At 43.1% G+C, this 10,511-nt stretch overlaps 1 protein-coding gene across 1 annotated transcript; it reads left to right on the top strand.

Annotated features, from left to right (window-relative positions):
* Positions 1–1,903: 1,903 nt before the first annotated feature.
* Positions 1,904–10,136, top strand: RBBP4 (RB binding protein 4, chromatin remodeling factor). The gene is made up of 12 exons (XM_020800632.3): positions 1,904–2,061; positions 3,158–3,305; positions 4,488–4,633; positions 5,706–5,879; positions 6,552–6,667; positions 6,782–6,942; positions 7,080–7,206; positions 7,390–7,467; positions 8,138–8,214; positions 8,429–8,486; positions 8,635–8,745; positions 9,013–10,136. The coding sequence occupies exons 1-12, from the start codon at positions 2,046–2,048 to the stop codon at positions 9,076–9,078; spliced, it is 1,278 nt and encodes a 425-aa protein (XP_020656291.1). The 5' UTR covers positions 1,904–2,045; the 3' UTR covers positions 9,079–10,136.
* Positions 10,137–10,511: the final 375 nt, after the last annotated feature.

Raw genomic sequence — 10,511 nt, 5'->3', positions numbered from 1 at the left:
ACACATACACATCTGTGCCCATACGTTTCATATTTTACACCTTAAAGGTTCCCCTTGACATTTAGTCCAGTCATATCTGACTCTAGGGCATGGTGCTCATCCCTGTCTCCAAGTCATAGAGCCAGCTTCTGTCTGTAGACTGTTTCCGTGGTCATGTGGCCAGCACGACTAGACATGGAACGCGGTTACCTTCCCACCAAGGTGGTGCCTATTTACTGTATCTACTCGCATTTGTCGCATGCTTTCGAACTGCTAGGTTGGCAAGAGCTGGGACGAGAGACGGGATCTCCCTCCATTGTGTGGATTCGATCTTACGATGGCTGGTCTTCTGACCCTGCAGCACAGTGGCTTCTGTGGTTTAATCCGCAGCGTCACCCACCTTAGGAACAGTCAAAATATTGTAAAAGCAATAAGCAGTTGACCATTCTTCATTAAGCTAAGATTTTAAGGTCAGAGGAGGGAAAGAACCGTGATATAGGGGCCATAAAGTGTGCATCTCAAACCCCCCTCCATCTTAAAATGGACAGTCAAAAGAGGCCAGAGAATGATGCTCTGATTCTGTGGAGACACGAAGTTTTGCAAAGGCGTCTTTCTGCCTGTTTTTACACCCCCAATGCCATTTCCCTAAAAAATTAGATGCACTCTTAGTGGCGCAGCCCTGCTTTAAAACCAGGATGTGTTCTCCAGATACCTTGGTTTAAAGACAAGATGCAGCTTTCGATGATCTGCCGGAAATGATGTTGGTGCCATTGAGAGCAGCGGCTGAACTTTCTGGTCAGCTCAGAGGGTTGCAACCTCCAGGAGGAAGAAGGCCCCTACTGTACATATTTACTTGGAAGTAGGGCACACTAGGCGCAGGGACACTGATTTCTGAATTGACTCTCAGCAAGGGTTGCCATGCTGACTGGATGCACGTTATGCAAATCTCAGGCTGCACCCAGAATCCGTGCGACAAGGTTACGCGGTCACTGAGACCTCGTTTTAAAACACCACATACAGGTTCTCTCTTACAACAAGGCTGAAGCATGGGCATGGTCCTGTTTGCAGAAGTGGAGATGGATTTTACACCACATGCTTGGCAAAAAAAGGCCAATGTGATTCCATAATGGAATGAGTCACCTCCTGGAGTGACTGGAAGAAATGTTAACTAAAAAGAACCCCAGAAACCCTGTTTCCTTATGGCCGATCTGGTTCCCTTTGCTTTTTATATTCATTTTTTATTATTTTAAGGCATCACCTCAACTTTTCCTCCAGACAAACCTGGGGGATTATTTGTTCCCCATAATTTTTGTGTTCCTTTTTCAAGGCTGAAGCCTTCTGTGCCTCCTGGAGGTGGAAAACTGGTCCAACCCCCCCCCCCCCTACTCTAGCAGACAGGCATTTTAGCATATATTATTCAAGATTTTAGGATAAACACACGCCAGTCCTTGACAACTGTAATGAGCTCCTCTCTGAAACAGCCCCCCCCCCCCCAAATATTCCCCTTTTGCAGAGGATGAGGCCGCCACATCCCCCTTAAAGGACAACACTGAATGCAGCTAACAATATGTTTTTAAGTATGTTTATTGAATCTCATTTGGACAGGGAAGGCTTTCCACAACTCGCTGAGGAAGTGCTTTTCCCCCCTCAGGTTGCTGAAGCAAAAACAAAATGGCGGCCCTCACCGAGGCTTCCAAAGAGCCAAGGCCCGCCCCCTTCCCCGAGCAAGGGGGCGGAGGAAGAGCGTCAACGCATGCGCACCCATCCCCTCGGCGGCTCCGCATCCCGGCCCGGCCCCCAAGGCCATTTCCGTCCTCCTGATTGGCCGAGGCGGCCGCAGCGGCGTTGGCTGGGATTGGGCGGCGTTGGCGCGAACCCCTCGTCGCAGAGCGCGGCGCTCCTGAGGCGAATTGTGAAAGGGGGAGGAGGAAGAGGCGCGCTCGGGAGACAATAGGCGGAGGAGGCCGAGCGCGGGCGGTGCGAGGGAGAGGGGGAGCCGGCGGCCGAGGCCTGAGGTGGATTCGGAAGCCGCGACGTCGCCCGCGCTCCTGAAGAGATTCGGCAACATGGCGGATAAAGAAGGTAAGCGGCGCGGGGCTGCTGGCGGCGATGGCTGCCGCAGGGCGAGGGAGGCTGGCCTAGGTAGGCCTCGCTCCACTCCCACCTTCCTTCCCCCTGTGCGCGGGCCCTGGCGGGCAACGTCTTGCCCAATCCGCTCGCTCGCTGGCCAGGCCCCGCCCCGTTTCCCAGGGCGACGCCCAATGGGGACGCGCCTCCCTTCCTCCCCGCCGAAGCCATCTTCCTCCGTCGTGGTTCTCGGGCCTGCCCGTCTCTCTTTCCTCAGCGGGCGGAAGGGTCCACCGGGGGGGGGAGAGGTCTCCGCTCTTTCCGGCCCACCCGCCAGTCCTATCCCTGCCTTCCGCGGGAGGAGTAGTCCCGGCGGATGCGGGGGGGGGGGAGGGGAAAGCTTCCCCGGTTGGATTTCTGCCCCTCAAGCCGGACTTGGTCCTTGGTTGCCTCTTCCCCGAGAAAGTCAAAACGGCCTGTGTGTAATAAAATTAATTTGAACTGTTAATTTCTTACCTGTGAATCCATTCTGTTAGCTACTGTTGTTTATTAGAACTGGATTTCCATGTTATTTTAACCAAGGCACAGATGCAAATGGTTCTGATGCCCTTTGGTTGAAATATATATATGTATTTTTTGTGGGTGGAATGTTATGCATGGCCGTGTAAAGGATCATATAATGCAGATCACAAGCAGGGTCAGATGTCTAGCAAAAATAATTACTATGTACATAGGAAATGGACAGTACAGTCCTGCACACTGTGAATGCCACTGAATTTGGAAGCTTTTTTCAAGGAAGTGGCCATAGCATGCAGTCTTAGTTCTGTGGTGATCTTGTAGGACTTTTATGGACCCTCAGTAGTAGCACTTTGAGAATCTGTGGTTACTCAGTGCAGTTTGAGCATGGAAAAATGCCAGTGTGTAGAATAATATTTTCCTTCTACCTTGTATTCAGAATATCTTTTAAAAACAGCCGCCTAGAGTGGTCTTATAGGCCAGATGGGTGGGGCATAAATCAAATAAATAAATAAATAAACAATTACTCTGTCCATGCTATTGTGAGGTTTATTTGTCAGCATTCACTCCATGCATATTTCTCTTACAATTTCAGCTGCTTTTGATGATGCAGTGGAGGAGCGAGTGATCAATGAAGAATATAAAATATGGAAAAAGAATACTCCGTTCCTATATGATCTTGTAATGACACATGCTTTGGAGTGGCCTAGTTTGACTGCTCAGTGGCTTCCTGATGTAACCAGGTAATTCTCTCAGAACTGCAGCCCAAAACGGCTTGTGAGTAAAACAGAAAACACTGGGATTTAAATGTTGAGTTAGGACACATTGGATTGTGCTGGAACTCTGTTTCTGTGAAGGCATTCTTAGCTCTCACCCTCACAGCTGAAGGTGGAAAGAGTGAATGGAAAACAGGGTTGCCAGAGAACATCATCATCTCTGTTGAGGTTTTAATTGTGTTTGGCTGAGTGAACTTAAGCCCACCTGCTGTAGGGACAAGGAGCCTGATTAGTGTGACGTTTGTAACACATTAAGTTGTATCTGATAATAGACCCTCTCCTGGACTTCCATTCTCACCATACTGTGCCCTTCCAACACCACCATCTCTCCTGTGCATGTTGGTTAACATCAGCATCATGACTGTGGTAAATAGCTAAGGGGCCTAAACGTTGCCTGCTGCTTTTCTTTTTAATGTATGAATAAACAGGTCAAACTGCCATGTTTCCCTGAAAATAAGACAGGGTACTTAAATTAATTTTTGCTCCAAAAATGTGTTAGGGCTTATTTTCAGGGGATGCTTTATTTTACAGTCATGTCATATTCTGGTTGCTGCACAATGGTGGAGGGCGGGGTTTCACTTAACTAGGGCTTATTTGGGGTCGTAGGATCCTGAAAAATCATACTAGAGCTTATTTTCTGGTTAGGTCTTATTTTCAGGGAAACAGGGTAATAAGGCAGTAAAATTGAGTGGGACCCGAAAGAAGTGAGAAAATTTTGATTGATTAAATAATAGTGAAGTGTGTGTGGTAGAAACATCTATTATGACTCTAATAGCTCTCTTGTTTCCCTGCTTCTAAGTGTGTAGAACTGAGCAAGGGAAATCAGCAAGTCCCAGTCATAGTTGTAGAAGGGGTAGCCATGTTCGTCTGTGCAAGCCTTATAGGTAAAAACCAAATTAAAAATAAAAAAAACAAAAGACAAAAACGTGGTGGCACCCATAGTATAAAGTTCTTAGTCTTTAAGGTGTCACCACGTTTTTCTTTTTAAAAAACATTTTTAAAATTTTTGTTTTAGCTATAAGTCACATCCTTGTTTGTAGCACTGGCCTAAGGAATGTTTGCAGTAAGCCTGCTAGGGATGGTGGCCATAGTGAAATATCCCAGGCTCTTTTTTCCTTTTGACGTAATAAATCTTTTATGCCATTACAGACCTGAGGGCAAAGACTTCAGTATTCATCGGCTAGTCCTTGGGACTCACACCTCTGATGAACAAAACCACCTCGTGATAGCCAGTGTCCAGTTGCCTAATGACGATGCACAGTTTGATGCTTCACATTATGATAGCGAGAAAGGCGGTAAGAGAACAGGATGGGGAGCAAAAATACTTAAGTGCGTCTGCCCCTGTATTATCCCACAGCTAAATGAATGTGCAAGATGTTGTAGAGGGTGCAGTTCGTATTGAGATTTTAAAAAAAGAGTTACTCAGACTACGACCCTTTTATTTTTGCAGTAGGTGGTTGTTTCTGATATTCAACCTACTTTCTCCTGAAAACTCTACAGCTTAATACGGATCTGATATTGACTAACATTTAGTGTTATGATTAACTGGGCCTTTAAAAAAATTAGTTTATGTAATTTGATCTGTTGATTTATAACATTTTGATTTATTGTTGCATGGTTTGTGTTGCTTAATAGTTTCAGTGCTTATTTGTGTTTTCTGCTGAACATTATTATGTAAATAGTATGGGAGATATTGGAGGTTACTCAGTAGCAGACTTTGTAATCTCCTTGAGTTTAAAGATATAATTTAGTTATTCAGTGACACATACTGTTACTTAATTTACAGTTTACCTGTGTAGTTGCAGGAATGTTAATGGATTAAATGGTGGAGGAAGGGCATAGCATAATGCATGTCCTGGCTTCCTCTTTGCCTAATGCTGCTGCCTCAAGCACCTTTTGTGGGTGTCGGGATGACAGGAAGGTCAGTGAGAGCAAAGTATATTTTTCTACCACACATGAGCAGCTTGTACAATTCAGACAATTTTTCCAAATAGTAACTGTCATGGGTGTATCTAGCAAATGGGGATAGTGATGAGGTACTTTAAAAGTGTAAGAGTAACTAACTGCTTTTAGGGCATGAGAACGATCAGTGTATCTGAGTGTTTTGAAAAATAACTTTCCCAAGCTCTGGAAAAAAAAAGAAAAGAAAAAAGAAAAATCTTGTGGTAGAATAGTTATTGGAGTTTTATTGCAATAACGAAGTTTTAGCTGTCCTTAGAGCATATTATGGCATCTGGGCTGATTAGCCAATCTATCTGAAGTTGCACTGCTTAAAGGGAGCTTGGAGATTGCAATGTTTCATTTTTCAGGGTTAAAAATTTCTATTGCTTACTTGTTTTATAGTTCCTTATGATTTGCTCTTTCCAGAATTTGGAGGCTTTGGGTCCGTTAGTGGGAAAATTGAAATTGAAATAAAGATTAATCATGAGGGAGAAGTGAACAGAGCACGCTACATGCCCCAGAATCCTTGCATAATTGCCACAAAGACTCCCTCCAGTGACGTCCTTGTGTTTGATTACACCAAGCATCCATCTAAACCAGGTATTTGCAAAGGATATTAGTGGTATTTCATTTTGTTTCACTCATGAAATTACGAGACGTTGGATGTTAAATTGGTACGTAGTCCTAGCAAATCAAAAGGCAAGTTTGCCAGTCCTGGAGCTGTGCTGGACAAGAAGTCTCACAAGTGGGAGTTCACCAGTCAGAGCTGATACAGAAGCAAAATTTAGTAACAGTTGCCACAAGCTGCATGAATAAAATTGTAGCACTCTTCCACACTTACACCATGTGTTCTGGTTTTTTTCTGTGATATAGAAATAGTAAGATGCTTTAAAGGTGTGGATTAAGGCTTGTGGTTTTCAAGATTAGCAAACAGTGTACTAGCAGGGCAAGGAAATGGTTAATAGTGGAGGTGTGCAGGCTTGGACTACAACTCTTGCATAGTCATTAAAAATAAACTGCATTGGGAAACCATAGAAATTCTAGGAAAGAGGAATTGTGTAGGGTCTTTAAGTGGATTTATACACAGACATGATGGCTAAGTATGGATTCTGAGTGACAGTTGAATTGCATTGTTGAGCTAGACAATCAGGTTTGTAACACCTAGCTTCCTGCTTAGAGCTGGAACTGACTTTCCTGGTCTGCTCTTGGTCCATCATACTACAATGTAGGGAGCAGAACTGGGCTAAAACACTGGCACTCTTTTCTTTGCAGACCCTTCTGGTGAATGTAATCCAGACCTTCGTTTACGTGGGCATCAAAAAGAAGGTTACGGTCTGTCTTGGAACCCAAACCTTAGTGGACATTTGCTTAGTGCTTCTGATGACCATGTATGTATTATGCGTTTAGGTTGCCCAGACCTAATATGCCTACGATTTCTGTCGGGAGAAAAATGCCTCTTACCTGAATCTGTTCTCTCTCTCTCTCTCTTTCTCCTCTTCAAGACTATTTGTTTGTGGGATATAAGTGCCGTCCCAAAGGAAGGGAAAGTGGTTGATGCCAAAACAATCTTCACAGGCCACACAGCCGTGGTAGAAGATGTTTCCTGGCATTTGCTCCATGAATCTCTTTTTGGATCTGTTGCGGATGATCAGAAACTCATGATGTAAGCAAAGTAATACAGGTTATTTTGTGTTGAGGGTGGTTGCTTTTTTTGGTAGCTATGTATGCAAGCAATATCTCTGTGTGTTTACTGATACAGTACATCAGAACAGTTTCTCATTCTGGCTCCTTATTTTTCAGTTGGGATACACGGTCAAACAATACTTCCAAGCCAAGCCATTCTGTAGATGCTCACACGGCCGAAGTAAATTGTCTGTCTTTCAATCCTTATAGCGAGTTCATCCTCGCAACAGGATCAGCTGATAAGGTGTTTATTCAGAATTTCTTTTTTTTTACCTTCATTCATGCTTAGGGTGTTCAGGGGATTCTCTTTGGATTTTTTTATGATTCACTTCCTTTTGGGTGGCCCTAGTCAATAATGGGTCTGGGACAGTGGTACAAGAAGTTAATATTATTGCTTATTTTCCTCTTCTCTGATTTTTCTGGTCAGACTGTTGCTTTGTGGGATCTCAGAAATCTGAAGCTTAAACTGCACTCCTTTGAGTCGCACAAAGATGAAATATTTCAGGTAAATGTACAAGATGTTATGGGATTCTTTTTTGTTGATTCTTTTTCAAGGAAGGCTTTGAAATATTATCAGGAGTAGCCTTGATGTTTCGACATTCGTTTGGTATCTGTTTCATAACACTTAGTCATTGAAGAGAACTTGTGATCAATCTGGTATTTTTTCTGCTTGTGGAAAATGTTTGCTTATGCAGCCTCAGAAACAGATGGAGAAAATGAGACTAGAGAATGATATTTAGCTGAGATACGTGTAACAAAAATAGTAAAAACATTGGTAGCTAATATTAAACAAGCTAATTTACAAGGAACAATGGGAAAACCTGCCTGGTCAGGTTTCTGCATCTGTTATGCTGATAAAGAATATACCTGCAAAATTAGTGAGAAATGGTGGTTTTAATCATTATCTTAGAACTGCAGAGCTGGAAGGGGCCCGATGGATCATTGAGTCCAGCCCCTGTCAAGGAGGGGAAACTAACTCCCAGCCTCCACAGTCAGAGACCTAAACTGGTCTATTCTATGCTCATAGTCATGATTAATTTTTAAAAGGAGAAAATGTATGAGAGAGAATGGATGGCTGAGGTCTATGAAGAGATCCTGTTTGATACATTGAGAGGTTTTAAAAAGATGGCGAACAGTATATGCTGTGGCTAAACATGTCATTCTAATTAATGCAGGTTCAGTGGTCACCACATAATGAAACTATTCTGGCTTCCAGTGGCACTGATCGTAGACTGAATGTCTGGGATTTGAGGTGAGTTCCATATGGGTGTAGTGTTCTCTACATGTTGAATTTCACTGTAAATGCTTTTTGTATGCCTTCAGCGACTAGATTCCCAGTGTAGTATAGTGGACTAGGACTCAGGTGAACAGGATTCAAATTCTTGAAAGCCCTCTTAGGATCCCTATAAGTCAGGTCTGACTTGATGGCACAAAATCATACGTACAACTACTGTTCTTTCTTCCAGCAAAATTGGAGAGGAGCAGTCTCCTGAAGATGCAGAAGATGGACCACCTGAGCTGTTGGTAAGTAGAAACAGATCGATTTTGTCATTGTTTGTCTCTCCCTCACCCCCATCCCCGGCTCTAGGTGGGAAGCTGACTGAATGCTGTGCCGTGTATCCTGTCCTGTTGGCATCATGTTCTTAAACTTGCGTCTTGTTTTCCATGTTAGTTTATTCACGGTGGTCACACTGCCAAGATCTCTGACTTCTCCTGGAATCCCAATGAGCCCTGGGTGATTTGTTCTGTATCAGAAGACAATATAATGCAAGTCTGGCAAATGGTAAGCACTTTTATTGATTATTTCAGGGCAGTGTGTCTCTAAAACTGTCACTGCCCAGTTGGCACAGCAAGAATGCAGTAAATATTTGAGAATTGTAGCTTTGTCTGATAAGCGTGTAAAACCTGCTGCATGTTTACCTTTAGTGCTTATTTTAGTGCTGTTTGGTGTTGTACTTAATAGAAATTGATCCTGAAGTGGGATTCCTTTTTTTTTTTAAATCGTCATGTTAACGCTTCCAATTCCCCTAATTTTCCCCTTCCTTTATAGGCAGAGAACATATACAATGATGAAGATCCTGAAGGAAATGTGGATCCTGAAGGTCAGGGGTCATAGAAACCTGGCCCTGTTCTTTTCTTGGTTCTCCCTCCCCCCCAGTCCTCCTGTCCTCTCCCTGTCTTGCTCTCCCTACTTTCCTAAGATTATCAACTCACAGCAATTTTGGTGCAACAGATACACATGCCATGCATTCAAGAGTCCCCCTGTAGATACCATCATTCACCCTTCCTGCTTCTTACAGAGAAAGTGAACTATTGCTGTTGAACATTGAGGGCACAGTCTGACATAAACCACCATCCATTCTCACAGAGTAGCTTGCTTTCCTGACTGACAGTTTTCCTTTTAGACTATTGGTTGGTTGAGTTGGTGTATGACACAATTTGTTCCCTCTGCTACAAAATTAGTATTCTGCTTTTTACATTTTTAATACAACTTACACCTGAACTCTTGCAGTACAAACCTTTATAAGACCTCAATGTTAGAGGTGGAATTCAAGAGCACAGAGTGTTCCTTTTTATTTTGTTAATATTATTAATATTTTTGGTCACTCTGATTAAAAGAGTGAGCAGGGCTTTACCTCTTTGGTCTTGCAGTTCCACATGCAGAAAAATCCAGTGCGAGGTCATCATCTGCTATTTTCACCCCTTTCCAGCTGCTGTCAATGGTTAGAGTGATTCTGTCTGTCCCGATAATTCTTGCATTTATTCTGCAACAATGAATCTTCCATCCTTTTCCAAAGGGGCAGTTCAGGATGTGGATAGAAGTCTGGTGAGAGCCTATACTTGCACATCACTTAGTTCTTGTGTGTTTCTTGAACTGTGTTATCCTATTTTTTATTTCTGTGAGTTGTGTTTTGTGTTTTAACTTGGGGGACCACCAAGTTGTAAAGATTATTTGTTTCAGTTGAATGATAGACCACAGATGACATGTCCGGTAACCTGGAATCATACTGGCAGTTGTTAATACATAATAAGGAGTAATATGTGTGGAAGACAGACTTTTTTCTCTTTATCAATACATTTCCTGTGCGGGTGAACTGTTCCACCAGCAGCCCATTTATCTTTTCATGGAGCTGTGCAAGTACTTTGGGTAAAATAAATCTGGTTTTCTATGTATGATGTGATTGTCCTTTTTTTTTCTTAAAGAAAATTATTCTCTTCTGGAATCAAATTAAAGGTTTGTGTGCTTTGATCTCAAAATGCCCACCACTGTACAACTGTGCTGCTGAAGAGACAGGAGGATATCTCATGATAGCAGGCTCTTGAACTATATAGAGGGTGGTTGTCCACTGGCAGTAAAGATGGGAAAACCCAAAAGCTTGAGCAGATAAAGCCACAAAAGGTCATTGAAGTCCAGGGATGTCTATTTGTGAGAGTTACTTTGAATTCTGTTCTACTGTAACAACACCAGCGTGAGACAGAGAAAAAAATATTAAGAGGTGCTTCCTTTGTTGTCTGTAATTGGTATGGAAAAGTCAGAGTGGATTGTCA

This window comes from Pogona vitticeps, chromosome 9, assembly GCF_051106095.1.
Source record: "Pogona vitticeps strain Pit_001003342236 chromosome 9, PviZW2.1, whole genome shotgun sequence".
Lineage (NCBI taxonomy): Eukaryota > Metazoa > Chordata > Lepidosauria > Squamata > Agamidae > Pogona > Pogona vitticeps.
The sequence above is the reverse complement of the archived record's forward strand: the minus strand, read 5'-3'. Positions and strand labels throughout refer to the sequence as shown.